General features: G+C 36.5%; 1 protein-coding gene across 1 annotated transcript; it reads right to left on the reverse strand.

Moving 5' to 3' along the window:
• Nucleotides 1–987: 987 nt before the first annotated feature.
• Nucleotides 988–21,125, reverse strand: ZC3H15 (zinc finger CCCH-type containing 15). Its single transcript, XM_045831474.1, has 10 exons — nt 20,937–21,125; nt 13,344–13,445; nt 8,996–9,107; nt 8,182–8,334; nt 7,651–7,742; nt 6,064–6,246; nt 4,588–4,734; nt 4,321–4,422; nt 3,590–3,713; nt 988–1,815 (listed from the first exon to the last, which is right to left on the reverse strand). Exons 1-10 carry the CDS (start codon nt 21,009–21,011, stop codon nt 1,625–1,627), a joined length of 1,281 nt encoding a protein of 426 aa, XP_045687430.1. The 5' UTR covers nt 21,012–21,125; the 3' UTR covers nt 988–1,624.
• Nucleotides 21,126–22,219: the final 1,094 nt, after the last annotated feature.

Below are 22,219 nucleotides of genomic sequence, written 5' to 3' on the forward strand. Positions count from 1 at the left end.
ACAGTTAGGAAGTCCCTTTCTTTATTAACTCTTTTGTTATCATTTAACAAGATTTACAATCACATTTTCTTAGGTTTTGCAATTCAGAAGCACTTTATATGTAGACAAAGAAACTAAGATTCAGAGATTTAATAACCATACATCTTATTTGGAGCAGAAATGCGATTAGGGTCCGTGTCACCTGACATTTTAGTGCTATTATTTTAGCTGCCTTAAAATTCAATTTATATTTGCAAATAACAAGTTACCTGCTTATTTTTGAAAATATACATATAAAAATAATAGTAAGGTATAACTAGTATTTAACACGTCATAAGCAAATTATGTCCATTTTAAATGCATTACCTTAATTTTTCTGGGGATCTCAATGTCAAAGGCATTGAGATCCACAAGTTTTTTGTGAATTGGTTTACACTCCTTCAAATAATCAGCCTCAGTATGTACTATTACAACACCATAGCTCTCCACAATGATGCTAACACAGTATTTGGTTCAACTATAAGTGATGTTTAACTAGATTGATGATCTATGAATTCGGGAATTACCCTTTCATGTAACATCACCTGCAGGATTGGTCCCCAATCTTTTAGGCAACAGGGACCGTTTCCATGGAATACAGTTTTTCCAAAGGCAGGGGTGAAGGGGGGAGGGGAATGGTTTGGGCATGATTCAAGTGCATTACATTCAAGCTTGCTTCCTGCTGTGCGGCCCAGTTCCTAACAGGCCACTGTCTGGTACCAGTTAGTGGCATGGAGGTTGGGGACCGCTGACCGATAGTATTCTTCTGATACTAAGTTATTAGTGTTACTAAACTTGTAGCACTACTATCAGTACTCTTGAGTAGTTCTATATTCAGTATTAAGAAAACTCTTTAAATGCCTGTGCCTTCTGTGATAGTTAACTGTAACACATATTTAGTTAAAATCCTCAAGACAGATATGCTAAGAAAACTTTCATAGAAAAACTTAAAAAAAAGAAAGGCCCATATTTGGATTTTAATGTATGATGGTCTTTATTTACAACTTTATTGGCAAAAAAGAAGAGGGGTAGATCTGTAAAACAGTCTACACAGGGCATTGCAACTGATCCTGTCAGATTAAAGAAGTTTTATTTTAAATGGCTAATTGTCCAAAGACATACAACACTGAATCTGCCTATGCAGTTTCCTTTATGAAGTACAGTTTCATATTTTAGGCAGTCTTTTTAACATATAAATACAAAAGAAATGAAACCACCCATTAAAAACTGCATTAAATAAAGGGTATTTTAAATTTAAATTTATGTTGTCCTTGTAGTAACACATGCCCAATGAAAATCAAAAGCTGGAAAAGCAGTAATACTTCCTACTTGAGCAGACAGTTACAACAATCATTTTTACAACAATCAATCCTTTTCTGCAATGACCAAATGTTCAATTTATCATGAACTACTCTGAACTTACTATGAGATGTAGCCAAAGTCAGAAGACAAGACGTAGGGAGAATAGTCCTTTTTTGGAGGAGTAAGCCCTCCAAAATCAGCATGGGAAATAAACATCCTGTTGAAGAATTCTAGGTGGAAAAAAATTAATGTCAATTTCAATTCATGCTGAGCTGGCTTAATTTTCTCATTGACTCGTTTGGTGTCATTCTTCTAAATCAAGTGTGTTTAGTTCTTCTTCTAGTTCATCCAAATCTTCCCCCGTAAAAAGATTTTCATCCACAGGAACAGCATCAATGACTCCATTTTCCTGTCCCTCCCCTTCGTTGTCTTCTTCTAGATCACTTCTTTCACCGTTTTCAGCCCTACCTCCAGAAGCTTCACTTAATTTGTTTTCTAAAAATAAAAAATTAAATCAGTAAGACCTAGAAACGAACCACTATTCCATTAGTAACTGACAGTCACAGACTGATACATTTCCCTTTCCCCGCCTTGCCATGAAACCCTTCCTTAAGATTACTGTAAGAACTGAGCTTTCATTTCTGAGTTTATTTATACCAATTACCTACACCTGTATAAAATGTCTTTAAACATTTGACAACTGAATGGTTCATACCTTTGAGGAAAAGAGTTCCTACACAACTTTGTGTCCCCTACATGACTAGCAATTAGGTTGTTAAACAGTCAGCATCCACATAATATTTTGTTTGAATAAATGGTTATGGAATAAAAAATGTTTATGACATAAGCAGCTACTCAGCTTTTGGTTTTACAAATAGTAATTAATCCACACTAGCTGTAATACTGTAAAATGAGTGGGAATCTAGAAACATTTCATGACATCAAATTATGAAAAAAGATGCTGGGGCCATGCTGCTCCTTTTCCTTACAGTCTATAAATGAGAAAGCAAACTGCTGCTTTTCCTTGTTCAATGATACCAACATTTACACAAAGATAATTTTCAATAGGCTAGTTTAGATTTTAAATATTTCAAAAATCTTTTGATGACAAAGTCATAGGGATTTCAACCTTTGAAGTACTGGCAAGTGGGCCTATTGTCACCAACGCCCTGCTTGCAAAAGGAGCAAACCAGTCTGCAGACTGGCATTAAGACAACAGTCTGACAGAATTCTCAGATCTCAGGAGGGTAGGCCAGTTTTTCAAGTTGTAACTTGTATTCCTTTATTGTTGAAATAATGTTTAGCTTTTTCGCTCTCAACTTGCCTTAATTACTATCCTTTCTACCTTTTTCTTTCATAGCAACCATGCCAAACTTTAGTTCTTCGAACTCCTCACTTGGGGCACAATTAGATATAAATTGTATCACAATTCTTATTTCCAAACATACCTAGCCAGCCTTCCCTCCATTCTGATTCCTAATTGAACTCTTATTTATACTTTTAGATCTTGCTTCTATTACTTGCTCCCTTTCATTTTCAATTTATTTTCTCCTCTCCCAGATCCTTGCCCCCTGGCCTACAGACATACTTAAATTTCCCATATCCTAAAAAGCCTCCGCTTACCATGTCTCTCCCCAAAGTTCGTAACAGTGAGAGGTCTGTACTCATTTTTCTCCTCATTGCTCGTATTGCAGTCCCAATGAACTCTGGGTCCCTACTACCACAACTCCCTCCCTAATTGTCACTGAAGAACTATTTCCAATTTGCCCTATTGATTTTTCTGAAACTCTTTTCTTAATTTTTCTCTGTCCCTTTCAGTGTGCCCAAGCTTTTTTTCTTGACTACTCTAAAACACTGATGTTTGCAGTGTGCTCTAGAACATTCTCATTCTACTATTTTACCTAGGTGAATTCTTTTACTCTCAGCTAAGACTTTCAAACCTTTTTTCCTCCTGTGAATGTCTATACGGTATCATAGACAATGCCACTTTCCATAATCAAATATCTCAACTGCACGAGGTCGCAAACTGAACTCATTAGCTACATCTCCAAACTCATTTTTGCCCCCTTCTAAACTCAGTTAATGGCTTCAATAATCTCGAAGCCAACCATTTCTACAGCCTCTACTACTTACCACTTTTACATACGGCTAAACCACATACTTATGTCACCAGTTTGGTATCTACTGCCATCTAAGTTTGCCAAGCCAGTTTAACCCTCTTTGGACAGCCTCCTAGTTTTTAGAATTACACAAAAGTTAGGATACTCACCATCTTTTTCTGAAGTGTATGTGCTGAATCTTTCAAGACTGGCTACAGTAATACCTGTCTCATCTACATCTCTTGGGACGTACAGGCTTAAATCTATGTCATTTATGCTCACTGAGTCATCAACCTTTAAAAATACATAGAAAAGAAAGTTGAAAGTTATCTTTCAACTGCAAAACGAAAAGTCAGAACTCTTATTTCATACCCTTATTTAAAGCAGTCAGCTATTATTATTAATAAGTTCACCTGCAAATGATTCATTCACCCTTATTAAAAGCAGTCAGCTATTATTATTAAGTTCACCTGCAAACAAATGATTCTGCCATTGTCTCCTGCTTCCTACTCTATACTTTTTCAGTATTTTTTTTTTTACATTTTCTGTCACAGTTTTTTAGTATAAAATATTATTTTTTTTCTTTTAGAGGAAGAATAAAATATACTTTTTATAGATAATACATGTAAGCACTTAACTATATATCAGGCACTGTCCTAAGTTCTATAAAAAACCATAAACTTATTAATTCATTTAATTCTCAAAAGTACCCTGTGATTAAGGGATTATCCTATGTCTGCATTACAGATGAGGGTGGAGGCCTGAAGTCCAGGTAATTTCCTAGGTACGAGTCAGAATCTGAAATGAGGCCCAGAGCTGGCACTCTTAACCATGCTGCCCTATTGTCACCCTATGTTCTTTCTCAATCAACATGAGATGAGGTGCCAAAACTTCCTCTTACCTCATCACCACCTGTTCCCTGGGTGTAGCGGGTATCATCTGCTTCCTCGTCATCGTCATTAACCAGTTCAGGGCGAAATTCAAACACCTCACGGCCACTGATCTATTCAGATGTACAAATATATCAACTCAGAACAAAATTCAAACATTTCTTGGTCACTGATTTTAGACATACACATGATTAAATAAGGATAAAATCTTGCATGACACAGAAATTTAAAAATGAGAGAAATAATAAAGAATCTACTTGGGTGTGTTTGGGACATACCACTAATGCTTTCCCTGCTTTGAAGTCTGCTTTTCTTCTTTCCATATCTTGCTCAAATTTATCAATCTTTTCTTGTCTTTTCCTTTTCTTCCATGCAAGAAAAGATTCTAGAGTAATTTTGGTAACATTTGGACCTAGGGCAGAACGCTGCAAAGACAAAGAATCAATTTTTTCCCCCAAGTCACCTTAATAGTATTTATAGCATTCTCTTAATGCAATTAAGCCCTTGCCTGTGGCTGCTATGAAGACATAAAATTAAAACAAAATGATTTACTTTTATTTCACATGGAAATGAGCAAAATGAGTGTTTAGACATTAACAACATTTCTAAGTAAAATACATTATTCTAAACTAGATAGTGTTACAAAATTAAAGTGAGCAAAACTTGCCATGAAAAATTGTTTTATGTAAATCAACTACTGAAAACAATATGAAAAGCAACATGACAATATCCAAGTCTCATCTGTGCTCCTCAGTAGACGAGAAAAAGTAAGCAAAAACTACCACCTGCTTCTCACAGCCAATGATCAAGTAATAAAGAAAAACACTACTTGCTGAACGTCTGCCAGGTATTCACTATTAATGCTTTTTACACACATGCTAACACACTGATCTCCGCAAATAAGAAACCAGAGGGTAACGGAAAATCTACCAAAGGTTAAAAACTAATATGTGGTAGAACCAGAATACAATCTGAATGCATTACATACTTGACTTCAAAGACTACATTTTCAAAGACTATGGAGTATATTACCTCCAGTGCGAGACATCCAACAGTATATCCATTTAAGAACAAATGTATAAAATCTCAACATTAGACATTTACACAATACATTTAAAATTACTTAAGTCATGGCAAAATGGATATAGTTTAAACTGTGCAACCCTAAATCTATTTATGATATCCTCAACCTTTCTGCACCACACACAAAGCTGTATCTACTAACTCACAGACTAACATTCTTTTGTGCTGAGCCAAAGACCAGTAGTTGAAGACTGTTTTCAAGAAGATTCATTCTCCTTTTGAGTCCAGAGATGATAATAAAACATATAACTAAAAACTGTAGTGGAGTTGTCTCCTCCCACACAATGTTAATGATTAGTAAAATGGTGAAAAATTAAGACATCAGGGAAAATACCTAAAACTTCCAGTTCAATCGATCTGAATACTGACTAAATATTTTAATGAACTGATAAACCAATATATCTATCTTAAGGAAATAATTTATTTGATAAGCCAATGGCTAATACTTAAGAACTGTGTCATGATCCTAAAATTAATGTCTTAATTGGCTAATGATTATGGCTAGTTTACATTTTAGACATGTAATAGTAATTAAAGAAAAGGCAACTTCAGGAAAAGATTGTATTTTTTTTCTTTTATAACAACACGCTGTTGCCCCCAAGTGGTAAATATTAAAATTTCACAATAAATACTGTTTTTTCTTTCTATGGTAGGAAATAGATACTAGTTACCTCTCTTTCAATTAGATCTTCTAATGAAATTTCATCTTCTTTTTCTTCTTTCTTTTTATCTTTTTTCAATACAAATCCAGGAGGGAGTGCATGCCGATACATGCAAATATCACCTCCTCCGGGGCATACCCAAAACCAGCCATATTTGTTGTTTTCAATAGCTTCAAGGAAATGCTTGCACACCTATAGAGACAATTATTATTCACAAGTAGTGGCGCAGTGTAGACTATTTCCAATGTAAATGCTTAAGTATATGGAGCAAGTACATTCTTATTCACATCCTTAGGCTAACCATTCTGTATAGAGCATCCTCTGTGCAAACATGTACATATAAATTTCTTTAAGTGCTTAACAGAAACTTGTCTTCAGATAGGATCTATACAAAATTTGTCTTTGACACTGTTCTACATTCTGAATTTTACAAAAGGACTTGCTTCTGTTTAGCTTTTGTAATGTACTCTGAAAAATCTGATTTTTAAAACAGATTTTATTTATTTATTTATTTGTTTGTTTGTTTATTTATTTACTTATTTTTAGAGAGGGGAAATGAGAGAGTAAGAGAGGGAGAAACATCAATGTATGGTTGCCTCTCATGTCCTCCCTACTGGGGACTTGGCCCACAACCCAGGCTTGTGTCCTGACAGAGAACTGAACCAACGACCCCTTGGTTCACAGGCAGCACTCAATCTACTAAGCCACACCAACCAGGGCTGAAAAGTCTGATTTTTAAATGAGGTAACATAAATGGTTATAAAAAATAAAACCAATTATTTTGTTTCAGTTTCACCTTATAATCACATGTATTAATGATATAAGCACTATTTGTATTATCTGAAATTATTGGGAATTTCCTACATCTAAGATGGGAGAAAGGTATAAAAGGAACACAAAGCACAGTGACCTTTCAAAGCATAATGGGTACAAGATGCAACTATATTGAAGCCTCAGGTAATAAACTTTGAAAATAAGAAGGAAAAATTAATAAATTAATTCTTATTTCCTGAAGAAATGTAAAGAATGTAAGTAAAACTAGCATTTAGAATTTTTCTAGCACAAGCTAGGTTTTATGCTGTAACTGCACTACACATAAATGTGAATAGGGTCCGAAAAAATTAGGCAACAATTTTTAAAAGCACATTTCCCCATTACACACCAGAAACTCACTCTGTAATTCATATGTAACAATATTTTCACCCATGTGATTTAGAAAGTCTCCCTACCATTAAAACAGAATAAATGATCGATTAAGTTTTAGTTTAACAGTTATCCCGCCATTCATTTAGCACAAAAAATAAGGAAAAATTCTTATCTGAATATGTGATTGTGTTCATCCATATTTGAGAAAGATAACCTCAGAAAATGACGGTTGATGGACTTCAGTCACGTAGTTTTCAAAGGCTACTTTTGAACAAGAATTCCTCATAACTTACACTTGTAAATTCCAAAAACAAAGCTCAGTCAGTACATCTCATCTTTATGAAAAGATGTAATAATTTAAAGAATAGTCGAACAGAAAATAGCAGCAAATACCTTGCCACATTATTGTCCCTAATGATAAATACCACTCAATTCAAGAAAAGGACATACTATTTGAGTTTTTGGTTTTTTCTTTTCCGCCTCACCGTGCTTCTTGTTCACTACTTCTTCCAGTTTTTTCTCATCCCAATTATCCATAGTATCTAAATAAAAAAAGAAATGGAGACTAAATACTGTATTTTTATTTGCTGTTCCCAAAACATACTACATATTTCCTTAGACAGGAAAGCTGTAAGACTTGTAACTTAACGAATATTTCCTTTAAAACACCAAAGGTAGGAATAAACAGTGTTGTGAGATTATTCACAGAAATCCTAAGTAGTCTGGGCAAATGACGAGGTAGTACTATAAAAAAGAGTGAGAATCAAATTCAAAATAAGTCAATTGTTTTTAAATATCTTCACTTAATCAAAGGGCATAATAAAATAAATTCAGGTTTTACAAAAAACAATTATTCTTTACAAACACAGTCTACCAAGACTAAAATATTCTTTAAGTTACTAAATATTTCAGCAACAAAAAAACAAGAGTCAGAGACAGAGACATATATCTTTAGAAAAATGTTGTTTTTTAGAAAAATACCTTTTTCAAGTTCTTCATCTCTTGCATCAATGTAAACACTTCGCTTTTCACACTTCCTCTCCAGAGTGAGGTCATGAGAGAACTTACACTTATCTCCTTTAGTACACTGTCCTTGCTTGAAGAATGCACACACCACAGACTTGGGATCTGCACCTATGTCAAATGGCATATGGTATTTGTATTTCAATGTGCCAGATCATAATGTATAGCTTCTGCCTGAGTTATAATTACTTTTGGTTAACTTGGTATTTTCCACTAACTGATGTGAGAGGAAAACACCACTTATGGGATGTTAGTACAACATTTCTTTTCCAGTTCTTCTATAGTATTTTACATACCTCTTTCTCTTATTCTTACCAAAAAAGGGGGCAGGAGATAGAAAACAAAACAAACACATAAGTTACTCCACAGTCACTTGTCTAGTTGCAATTGATGCAGGAGGCAAAAGAAAAATACAAGGATACATGGGGGGATACTGCCAAGAGTTTTTGGGCATTAAGGTTTATACGACCCCAGCTTTGCCTTGTATACTACCAAAAATCGTTATCATAAATCACCTAGTAGACTGTCTACACCTTTAATTTTACCTTAAGTAGGGGGCTAAAGGCTGGAGTTATAGTTGTACAATGACATAGCTGTGCACATATGTAGAGCGATTGTAAGGAAGGTGTTTACATAGGTAATGTTGGCAAAGGGAGTATCATTTTTAGAGCAGACACAGCTCTGAAGAAAATATATATCAAAACAAACGAGAAGATTTTAAACATGGATCACATTTGATAAGAAAGTAACACTTCTGAAATTTAACGTTTACCTTTACTTATTTTTTGAGCAGCAACTACAGGTTTGAACAGCTCATTTAGCTCTTGCAATTCTTTCTTCTTGTCATCTTTCTTCAATTTCTTTTCAGCTTCACTTTGTGCTACCTATAACATTCCCAGGATAATAAATAAATTTGATTTCATATAACTGTTTTCACTATACAGTAATATATCTTATAACACTAAAATAACAAGGACATTTTCATTTTCATGTATATAGTCCTTACCTCTTAATACCAGTTTTACAGTGGCCTTTCGGTATACATTAAATGGTGTGGTTAAACTATTAATCAAAACTGCTAAATCTTGTGGCAGTTACTTAAAAAAAATCTATAAATGGTACCATGCCAAGTTAAAAGCATATTCAAACACTTAGAGCCATAAGCATTTATTAAGCATCTGCTACATGCCCAGCATTTCTGGTAAATAGTTCTCACCTATGATTTTCTTCCTGTAACAACCTACTTCCCAGAAACACATGGGCACCTTTTGAAGATCAAAGGTGCAAACATCCTGAAATGCGCAGTCCCACACAATAAAGAACAGTATCACCCAAAATACCGCTAGTACCCTTGTGGAAAAACACTGGGCCAAGTCAATGTGGGAGATTAAACAAAACAAACATTACATAGAACATAGTTCCAGGCACACAATTTACATACCTAATATGATTAGAGGATTCATCCATATATTTATATGTCAGGTCCTATGTTAGATGACAAGGAATACAAAGATGAAAAGACAAAGATGCTTATTTAAAGAAGCTCAGAATCTAGTGAGAAGACAGACATGTCAACAACTATAATATACATGGTGCTCTGGGAACAAGAAATTCCTATACGCCTAAGAAAATTAGATTGAGTTAATAATTTAGAGATAAATCATAGAGATAAATTTTCCTGATGGGCAAGAAAAGGAATGCAGAGACAACCAGCAAATGCAAAGATACAGGAAAGAGTAGGTACAACGTATTGGAAACATCAATGAGAATTTTGGACTGTTATTAATAGGTGATAGAATAAGACTCAAGGGTTTAAAGTAAGCCTGTGACACAATCAGATTGTATTTTATAAAGGTCATGATGGTAAGTTTGTGGAAGGTAGACCAGAAGGAGCCCAAGAATGAAGGCAAGGAAAATCAGGAGGCTAATGTAATTGCCAAAGGCAAGAAAACACAAGAGCTTAAAATAGGCATTAGTAGTAAGGATGGAGAAGAGGTGCAAGAGCTAGGTCTTAAGAAGGTAGAACTGATTGGACTGACTGAACATGAAGTATAAGAAAGAGGCAGGATCTAGAAGGATTATCATATGTATAGTGGTATTGTTAATAAAATGGATAGGGAATACAGGAGGAACAGGTTTCAGGGTAGAGGGTGGAGATAAGCTCAGTTTTAAACACGCTGCGAAAGAGATGTTTACAGAGGATCTGGGTGGAGCATATGAGGCAACTGGACATGGATCTTGACACTTACAGAGAGGGACTGCTCTGAGATAAAGGTTTTAGAAATAGCAGTTTACAGAAAATTGATTAAACTTTTGGGTGAATATTAGGTTACTCAAGAATAGCTTAAAAAATGACAAGAGCAGAAGATAGGTCCCCGAAGAACAGCAGTATTAAATGAGCCTAAAGAACCTAAACAGCCCATTGAAAGGATCAAGAACCATCAAAGAAATAGGGTAAAATCCAGGACAAAAATGTAACCAGGAAGAAAAAATTGTAGGAAGGTAATGGCCAAATGCTATAATAAGGTTAAAGACCTTCGAGTCCTGACTCTGACCATGTAGTGGATGTATTTAAATAGAAAAATGGGGAATAATTATAAAAAAATTTAAGTCACTTTATTTTTTAATAAAAGTAGCCTTTGCTTATTGGGTCCATTTCAAACATTTCTGGGGCCCACAGCAAATACAGTGAAGATCCATAGAGCATTTTTATAAATATTTGTAAGTTAGAAATCAAACTAATGTTAAATACTGACAAATATACCTCATGACGTGGAAGAACAGGTTCAACTTTAAAATGCTCAGGTTCCACGGAGTTCCATGCTGGAGCATGGAAGTAAAGCAAGAGTCCACCCCGGCTCCTCCTCTTCCCACCCTGAATTTCATTCCAACCCATGTGCAGAAAGGTGGAAGCTGCAGGGGAGGGCATGGTGAGGATCTAGGCTCAGTCCACACTTCTAGCACACATCCTCCCTTTGATTACTTCTATAATATTGGCAACACAGTATACCCTAAGATGGATGTAAGGTCGTGTGACTGTTTGCAGTCCATGAGCTGTTGTGGAGGGGCTGGTGCAGGTAGGTGGCCACGTTATCGTTAGCCTCACTGACTCCTTAGTTGTGAGGAAAGCTATGTTTGAAGGCAACAGAGTAGGTTAACCTTTGTGGTACAGGGCCTATGGTGGGGTACCTCTTGCCCAGCGTTAACAGCAGGACTGCTGCTCATTCCCAATGTTAAATGTGGCAGGTAGTTACGTACCTCATGTTTGCAGATAAAAGCCCAGGTAAGGTACCCAAGAAATTATAAAAACTATTAATACTGAATGTATAACAAACCTAACTATCACCACAAATGTTATGGCTTTCTTGGTTCTACAACATCTGAAATTACCAGACAACATACTTCCCACCAGAAGAAAAAATAGGGAGGAGGAACAAGATTGAAAAAGGGAAGTGAATTCTTCTTACATACTTATATAATGAATGAAGATTTACATTATGCTCTCATGTAACCATCATAGGAACCCTGCAAGGGTAACTGCCCTTCCACTGTACAGATAAAGAGTAGTGTCACTAAATAGTTTAAGATCATGTAACAAATAAGACAGGGAGATTCATATCCAAGATGATCTCACTCCAAGGCCTGAGCAAACATTTTTACTGAACCAGATATGGAATATCAACAGTTTTGGGCTTTAGAATCAAGCTACGTGTAAGAGGAGGAAAAAATGTTGGAGGTATGGATTTGTAGACATGAATAAGAGATAAGAGATTTTTTTCAGATAGGGGTTAACAATCTCACAAAAACATATTCTGATATTCCTAGATTTTAAAAAAATGTGTTTCTAAAAGTTAAGGAAAAAGGAGATAGTGTGGTGACAAGTTCTTTTTAAAATAAAACTCTTATGTCTATAAAATCTTAAACTCAAAGCGAAAGATCTAAAGAGCCTGAAGAAAATGGGGCTAAATTTTTTTTGAATGAGTTGCCAATGAATAAAACAATTTTAAAACCCACATGGAATAAATGTGTAAAAAAACCAAGAAAAATAGAAAAGAGTAATATTTGGGGGAAATGACTTGCTTTAATAGCTAAGAGAATATGCTACTAGGCCACTGTACTAAAAATCATTGGGATACTGGTTAAGGGGCAGACAATGAGAAAAGACCCTAATATAATTGAGACTTTAATATGTCAACAGCGGTATTTCAATTAGTAGGATAAATGATGCTGGCATAAGCAGCTACTCATATGAAAGAAAATAAATTTACTGACATAAATTTTTATAACAAATTATAGACTGTGAAAATAATTAGAAAAGAATGTAGGAAAAAGGCAAATATTCTAGTGGCAGGGAGGCTTTTCTAACCATATAAAAGTTAACATATCTAACAATACAAAAAATAAAAACTGTGCACAGTAAAATGTAACAGAACCTTACAAGTTGTCTCTAATATAGACAAAAGATGCCTCATAAATTGACAAGAAAAGAAGCAAAGAACTTAAATAGGCAAGTCAGAGAAGCACAAACCCACAGAGCCAACAAGCAAGTGAGAGGGTGTTCAAACTCACTAGCAGTGAGGGAAACAAAGTAAAACTGAGTTACAGCTTTGTATGATCAGATTGGAAAGCCGTTAGAAAGAATTTGGATATGTATAACTCATGCACTGCAAAAGGAAATGTGAAGTACTATATCTCTATGAAAAGTGATCAGGCAAATTTATTAAAATTAGAAATCCACTGCACTTGATCTAGAAATGTGCCACCAAACAATTTATGCCACAGAAAAGCACAAATGCATGTAAGAACACATGTACAATGATGTTCCTTACAGAATTGTTCTTAGAATCAGAAGGCTAGAAACAAAGTGATCACTTGTAAGTAATGAAATGGATGAATATAGTGCACCCACCACACCAGAGTATTATGCAGCCATCAGAATAAATTAAGAGCTATATCAAAATGGATGGAATAATATCTAAGAGGCATTGCTGAGTAACATAGGCAAAATACAGAACAGTTTGTAGAGCAGGAATCCAATTTAAAATATAATACCAAATATTTTTGTAATAGATGTTGTATTACATTCAGATGAAGAAAATGTAGAAATTTCAGTTATTTACCTGACGTGGATTTTGTTGACCAAATTTAACTTGATGAGTGACAGCCTTGATAAACTTCTGTTGCTTTGCTCCTTTCTTATTCTTTAGACCAAAAGTTTTGTCCTAAATGAGAAAGAGTATAAAAATACCTTAGCAATTTATATTAATTTCTCATCTATTTTCTTAGTCATGTCTAAAAATCATTGTTTCATTTACTTACTGTAAGAAATTTATTGTTTCGTATGCTACAGAGACAAAACACTCAATCATCAAGTCAAGGCAACATATGACCTCAAACATCTTCCAGCGTTCTTTACAATTCAAAACCTATTTATAACTATCATCATTCAATCTGTTACTCTATGGTGCTTTTTCCAGCATGTTGTGGAATATCACTTCTATAGGATGTGCGGAGTTGCTATATTAGAGTAAGTCCTAAAGTCAAATAAGTTTAGGAAAATTCTTGGTTAATAGGGCTTCCAATTTTAAGCACAAGATAGCTCAGAGCCTTTACCACAGGGGATACAGTAGGCAGCAATGCCAAAACTTATTCTACCTCAAAATGCATTTTCTTATAGTATCCTGAAGGATTATGTACTATTGAACATATTTTTGGAAATAGTGCATAAGAAGATACTTTAAATTCTGGAAAGATTTTTGGGGGGCAGAGTTATTCTCTAAAAACAATTTAATTTAAGGAACAAGCTACTGAGAAGTATTCATTCCTAACTTTCGCTAAAATGGAAATATTAAAATTGAAGTATATTTAACTAAACATCAACATGTTACTTAAATCTGTGAATACTAATATAGTAATCTGTAAAAACTGTTAATATAAGAGCAGTTATTCACTTATAAAATGCTCATTATATTCAAGGCACTAATTGTGATTTTTGGTTGTCTATTCATATTTATTAAGTATGCAGTACAAAAACTGAATTCACATCTACCTGGAATTTCAGAATGTGACTTTATTTGGAAACAGGTTTTTGTAGATATAGCGAGTTAAGATAAGGTCACGGTGAGTTAGGGTTGGCCCTAAACCCAATGACTGGTATCTTTATAAGAGTAAAGGACACACAGACAGAGAAGGCAATGTGAAGAAAGAGGCAGATAAACTGGAATGATGCAGCCATAAGCCAAGGAATGCCACAAATAACTGGAAGATCCAGAAGCCAAGAAGAGGCAAGGAAACATTTTTGCTAGAGACATCAGAAGGGTCATGGTTCTGCCTACACCTTGATTTCGAAAATCTGCCCTCCCTATTGGTAAGAAAGTAAATTTCTGTTGTTTTAAGTCACCGGGTTTGTGGTAACTTGTTACAGCAGCCCTGGGAAACTAGTAGGTTTCACACTAAGTGAATGGGTGGCACGGGTGAAAGGAAACCACCAAATACTGGGTATTTTCTGTTTCTCTGAAGAAGGGTCCTCTAGCTGGGAGAGCAATAAACATGGCTAAAAGGAGTAGAGAACAGGTGGGAGAGGGTGTCTGTTACTGCACAGACTCCTTAGTACCCATTTGCAGGCTCATTTTGACCACATCTGCCTATCTCCTTTGTGCTCAGAGTTCCAGAAACTGAGGGGCCTCTTGACTTATTCCCGTTCTCCTCTTTTCTTGCAGGGGTAATCATCTGGTTGAATGATGGGAGAAAAGAACTATCAACTGCTACTACACTTTTAACCCCTAGTTTTCAGCCTCTTGCCTTCTGCATTACCTACTCCTCCCATTGTTGAACTTTTCCAGAATTTAATAAGGGAAAATCCACTTGCTTCTCAATGGCACAGTCCTAGGTGGGCAGTTAGATTTGACTGCTCTGTTCTACTAAGCCAGATACCAACTCATTCACCCATTAGCAATCTTCATTAAGTTGAGGTTCAAAATTAAAGATAACTCCTAATTTCAGGATGAAGTTTGTATCTCTTTCTTATTCTCTTGTTTATGGGTGGGTTTCAGAAAGGAAAAAAAGGCAAAAAGGTCTTTACTTTTGAAATTAATCTAAAATCACTGAAAGGTATTTAGTGTGGCATATTTTATAATCTTTACTTTGGAATCTTTTCTAAGGGAAGGGACAGAGTAACAGGAAGAAGTATTATAGGTACAGAATACCTGAATAAGCTGGAAATGGAAAACAGTATTGATAGGATTAGTATTTAAACACATCCAACACAGCATAATTTTATGTTATCTCAAAAACCAATAAAATAGATCTTCCAATGTTCTTAAATCATAGCGTTTAAGAGGGTTTTAGTTATAAAAGAGTAATTCTCATTGAGAACTATCTCTTTATTCATATCTATATCCATCCATATAAAATTTTACTTCCCCTACTCAAATGCCTATCTCATGTTTTAATATCCTATTATATTACAAAATTCTACACGAATTTCCTATAGCCTATGCACATAAAAAAAAAAAAAGGCAAGCACATATATGCTGAAATTCTCTCCACTGAGTTTTTTTTTAATGGCTCGCTTCCCTTGTTTTTACACAGGAAGCTTAACACTCAATCCAATCAGAAGAAAAGATAATCAAGAGTAATGTGACATTTGAAGAGGGCTGATGATACGCAGCAACCAGGTGTCAAGTGACACACTTTTACAAAAAGTGAGTTATCATTGGGGAAGGAGGTGGGCAAGGAGGGGACAATTCTACATAAAAATATTAGCAGCATCGAAGTACAGCAGCATCAATATATACCTTGCCAGAGAAGAGCATAACTGGGGTTCACCCCACGTCCCTAATGTAGCTACAGAGAAGAAACAAATTATAAATAAAGACCAAATAGCAAAGTAGATACTGACATATGAAGGCTTAGGAATAAAAAAGTCCTTCAAGGGGATCTGGCCAACTAGAAAATAAAGTACCCACAGCCCTGGCTAGGTAGTTCAGTTGGTTAGAGCATCGTTTCAATTTGCCAAGGTTGCAGCAAACTAATGCTTCTCTCTTCTCTCTCTCTCTCTCTCTCTCTCTCTCTCTCTCAAATCAATAATAATAAAAAAGCACTCATGACAACAGTAGAGGTGAGTGAGCTCCAGATCCCGGAAGAAAATACATAATATTTTCTACAAATAAACTCCTGAATATACAGGGTCTGGCAGAAGTGACACCTGCTTGAGTGTGGTTGGCTGGGTAATAATTTATAGTTTTGAGTATTTCACCTAAGATGTCATATGGTGTAATATTATGTTACAGAATTACATGCTTATGATTTTGTAATAAGAAGGGGCATTATTTGTGCCAGACCCTGTATATTTTACTGAATCCTCTTAACAGTCTTATGATATACTGTTATCACTCTGTAAACAAAGATATTGGAATTCAGAAATGCTCAACAATACTTTTGAAGTAACATTGTTAACAAGGACCAAGCTATATGAGACTTTAAGAATATTAAGTTCTGAAGTCAGACTGCCCATGTTCTAATTCCAAACAGAACTGAGCAAATTTCTTTTTTTCAGTTTTTTTATTTGCAAAGTGAGTCTTACACTAACCATTTAGGATTTTTTGTGAAAGTTAAAAAATTTACTACGATGAGGCAATATAGCACCGAGGTTAACAGCAAGGACTCGAGCTAGATATCCTGGGTTTGAATCTTTATATTCTGTCACTTGCCATCTTAGTAACCTTGGGCAATCTATTTAACCTTTGTGCACATTTCCTCAATTTAAAAATGGTAATAATACTTACTCCACTGAAAGAACTGAGTAAAGTTATCTCTTGCAGATGGCTTGTTTCTCTTTCCCAAAAACACTGAGAACTGTGTCTGGCCCATAAGTGTTAACTATTCAGTGACACAGATGATATCTGAACCAAGGTATATTTGATTCCAAGCAGAGTCCTTGTTCTTTCCACCATGAAAAACTACTTCCCAGAAAAACTTAGTTAGGTTACTGGGCCAGTTGGTGGACAAAAAGTTTTCTGAATACCACACTGTGGATCTGGGATACCAACAATATTTATTGAAAACAGGATGTTTTGCAATTTGGAATACTTAAAAAGGCCTTTCTCCCTTTTTCTTGTTTAGGACAGACTCTTACCTAAAATTAACCTGGATCTGGTGGAAGGAAAATATGAGGTGGGAAGAGGTTACAATCACCCCCAAATCATGGTTAAGATAAAACTAGGGAAAGAATAAGATCCCAAAGCTTAGGTTATAAGAAACTGTGTATTTCAAAATTTCAACATAAAGGAGTTTAGAAAACAGCTACTAATTCAAAGCCCTGAGGCTCCAAAGGCCTTTAACATTCAGTGATTTCCAGATTTCACTTAAAACTGGCTACCCACCCCCACCTATGTAATCCTGCTTCTTTTACAGGCCAATATTCAATCAAATAAGATGCTTGGGGAAAAAAAGGAAAAGGCAGGACAGAAGGGCAATACTGAATAGTGCTCAAAGATAGTTGGGGTCTACTTTCTGGAACACTAGGGTAAGGCAGAGGCAAGCTAGAATGGTTTTACCTCATTAACCACTCCACTCTCCTGCCTGCCCACCCCCCCCCCCAAATCTAGTGTATTTCTGTAGTCTATCCATGCAAGGGACATTCTGCAGCTGGTCAAGTAATCAACTGTTGGCTTTGGCCTAAGTTTTTCATTACCACCAATTATTTCTTTTTCTCTATCCTTTACACATCTGGATCCCCTCTCTATAGGTCTCTATGTATTACTACTTCCTTGCTGCTATAAGTCCTTAACTGGATTTCTTCTATTTGCTTGCCTTAAACCCAAAAATTAACCCCCTCTTTCCATAATCAACTTTCCATTTCTCAAAGCTGATTTCAGTTTGTTAAATTTTAGCTGTAAGTAAAGCAAATGGTATATGCCATTTGGGATAACTATGTGAATGTCTGACAGAACAATATCCTTTTTGACATACTCATTTCAGAAAGAAAACACATTAATACAAGTAAATTCATGAAATTTTGGGGAGTTTAAAGAGGGAAAGAAAAAATGCAGACAATATGAAGTTTTTCAGGTGACAAAAAGCAAGCACTGTATATAGACAGTACAGGTCAGTCTGATTATTTTCCCCAGAGAGTTCTTGCTTAAGATGTTAATAAAACAGCTGCCATTTGTTGTTATGTATAACTACAAGAATCTTACATGTATTTGTTGTTACATATACTTTATATGTTAGATACCTTACATGTCATCTCATTTAACCTATAGCTCTGTAATACAGGAATTAGCTCCATTTGGCGATGAGAAACTGTGGTTCAGATGGGTCATGCAACATAACTAAAACTACCGTGTTTGACATTTTTATTTGAACTATGGGACTCAAACCCCAGTTTCTCTGACCCCAAAGCCAGTTCTTCTTACATTAAATTATGTTGCCTCTCATGTCTTGTTTTACTTCTTTCCTTAGAGTTATCAAAAGCTACAGGCTTTTGTTTTTCTACAGAAGTGCCTACAGTGGTGGCAACAGGGATACAGAAGGGGGACAGGTAGACAGAGAAACCACTTATTTTGACCAACTTAGAATTTCAGGACATATTACTATAAAATCTCTCCAAGTTAACCATACACTGAAATAAATATTAGTCTTTACAAGTCAAAATAGAGTATAAAGAAACATTAAAAAATTAAGATAGAATCAATAAGCAATATGAACCTGGCTTCAAGAATATTCATTTGTCATAAAGTATATTTAATTTTTATACCCCTTGCAGTAACCTTTGACATATGCTGGGGCTTTAGGTAAGTTTTATTTTTTTGAAGTCACATATAGTATTTAATAAAGTGGAATATGTTGTTTTCTTACCAGGCTGGTAACAGAATATTTTCTATAAAGCTAGTTTCAAAACAAATGATATACATTACAATTCACAATACTGTTTGACCTCTTCAGTGGTAGCAAGAATCCATGCAGCACTTGAGTCTGCAAAATTGTTAAAAAAACCTCTCATTATATATGTGGGAAAAAACTGCTGCATCCACACTGTATATACAACCTGCCAGTCACTTAGTAGCCAGCTAGGCTAAGTTATGAGATAGATTATCAGAGATAGACCACATTCACATAAGTTTTATTATGGAATGTCGTTATAATCATTCTATTTTATTATTATTGTTGATCCTATTGTTCCTAGTTTATAAGTTAATCTTTAACATAATTATGTACATATAAGAAAAAATAGTATATGAAGTATACTTTATAAAGTGTAAAGAAAGGTTCTGTATCAAGCATCTACTGGAGTCTTGGAAGTATCCTTTACTGATCAGGTGGAACTCATGTAGCTAAAGCTCAATAATGAATAAAAGTTTAGGTTTTCATGTAACATTTTAATTTCACATCTACATGGGAGTTTGACTTTGCATCACAGTCAACCATGTTAATTCAAATTCGGTAAAGGAACACAATTAAATGTCATCCCTAAAATGGTGCCCATTTACTTAGCTCTGAACACCATCAGGTCACCATCCCCCAGAGATCTAAGGGTCAGGAGTCTGGTTATGCTAGTTCACAACAGTTCCAATGATTACAAACAGGCAACAAGAATACAGATGCTGCTTCAGCATCTGAACTCTTCATAAGCATATTATTTAAATCAAATCAGAAAAATTTATTAAAAACAATAACTTGTAAACGTCTTATTTCGAGATACCCAAAATGCATTTTGATGGCATTCTACTAAAAAATAACTATTCTACAAAAAGCTGCCCATTATTCAGGTATACTTTATGCAAAAAATCGGCCGGGGGTTTTTCCAGTTACACCCAAACCACACGAGGAAGTACTTAATTACAAGAATGATTAATAGCAGGAACCGAGGGAAGAAATGCCTCCTTGGGGGCTATGTGATACGTTTATGGAATCTTAAATATGGGTCACTCTCTTAAGGAGGTTCTTTTGAATCTCATTGACACATTCGTTGGGATACAAATATACAACCTTTAAGAAGTAAATTGGGTTCCTCGGCCATTAAAGGGCTACAAGCGCAACGCACTGAACCAACCCACTTATGTAACAAATTCGGGTACGACACTTAACAGAGCTGGTGACACTGACAACTAATGTATTTTAAAGCGTTATCCAATTTAATTCAAAATATATGTAGCACGCGCCAGGTACAACAGGGTGGGCTGCGACGTGAAAGAAGCCTCCACTCTTTAAAGAACGTGGAACAGTTTAGAGATGAATCGAAAATGCCACAGCAGTTAATTGTTGGCTCGTAAGTATTACTACTTCTAGATAATGGCTAAAGAAAACCAGGCATACAAAGCCTTGTCAACAGTCGGCCTTCCTAAGAGTCTGGCCCGAGCCCGGCCAGCGTTATTTTTTAAACACTAGCCCAGAAACATCTTCAATTTTGAGAACTACCCGGTGGCAGGTATGAAGTGAGAGAGGGAGAGATGTCGTTTCGCACTAGGGTCAGTGAAGGGAGGCGTGTAAGAGAAGCAAAGGCTGGGTACGGGGGCGCCAGCAGCGTCACTATAGCGATGAGACGCAACGAGCGTTACCAGGGGGCTGAAAAACAGAGCAGTGGGCAACAGTGAGCCGAAGGAGGGAACACGTGGCCACAGAAAACGCGAGCTGGAGCCGGGGATCGAGGAACCCAGAGGCAGCTTCCCTGAGGGCTCGAGGCGTGAGTGGGGGAGGGGACGGGTACTCACTTCGATAATCTTCTCCTTTTTTTTCTGCTCCGCCTTTTTGCTGCCCCCGGCCTGAGCCTGTTTCTTGGGGGGCATTGCGGAGACAGATGACAGAGGCCAGACTTAAGCGCAGCTGGACACCGTCAGGGTACGTGCCCCGCCGCCGGAAAAGGAGGAAGACGCGGGATGCCGTCGCTGCCGCACCGTACGGACAACTGGGCGCTCACTTACGGTCGAAACGCGGCTTTTGCGACAAGTCGGGGTGGCGGAGCATTGTGGGTAATGAGGCCCCGCGCCCGCGAGCGGAGCTGCGCGTGCGCCTCGGACAACACCGGCCAGGAGGGGGCAGGGATAGGACGTGGGAAAATAACTACGCGTAGCACGTGAAGTAGCTCTCCCACCTGGCCCTCCCTCGGGAGCGGCAAGCCTAACGATTCCTGCGGGTATGGGAATTGTGCCCTCCTTCCGCATTTTCTTCCGCTGAGGATGGGTTACTCTTTGGTCCATCGCTTTGCTTCGCGTGTGACCTTGTTTGCAGGCTGGTTTAATGATCGCCTGTGCCATCTCCTCCCTGAGTGACCAAGCAGTCTCAGCAGCTCAGGGTTGCTTGGGCGGGCGGGGTACCCAGTTACCATCTTGTGCTGTGGTGGGGCAAGGCCGCCCGGCGGGCAAGTGCAGCGTGCTTCAAATTCCTGCCGAAGGTTTTCAAGAAATTAAAAAAGTTTTCCTTTTATTTGGAGACTGCCAAGGAGGCACTTGACTCTTTGACGTACCATATTGTATTATTTACAGATTTCAGGGAAGTGCCCAAAGGCTTTCTAAAATCCCCATTATAATGTAAAATGAATCAAACCTAATTTGAGGGTGGAAAGCACATCTCAACAGCTTTCATTAAGTGCTCGATAAGTCCAGAAACTACTTGGTACCTTATACATTACACATTATTTCATTTAGTCGTCACAGCGGCCTCGAAGTAGGCGTTGTTGCTGCTTGCATTTTCCAGAAGGAGGACATAAAGGAAACACACCCAAGGTCATATTAAAGGCTGAGCTAGGGATTCCGACTTTCACAATCTAATCTGAAAGTCTAAATGTGTTATCACTAACTTTACAAAAGTAGATCATGTTTGAAATTATATTCGATGAATGAATGGGTCCCCTTATTCTACAAACCAAAATACTGTCTTTGAAAAATTTCTCCCTTATGTCTCTTGTCTCTCACACAGTAACTATATAAGATGGTGGATGTTTAACTTTATTGTCATTTTGCAATATATACATGTGACACGTCGCATTGTACATCTT

The sequence above is a fragment of the Phyllostomus hastatus genome, unplaced genomic scaffold (genome assembly GCF_019186645.2).
Source record: "Phyllostomus hastatus isolate PE091 unplaced genomic scaffold, TTU_PhHast_1.1 phas_contig_1, whole genome shotgun sequence".
Taxonomy (NCBI): Eukaryota; Metazoa; Chordata; class Mammalia; order Chiroptera; family Phyllostomidae; genus Phyllostomus; species Phyllostomus hastatus.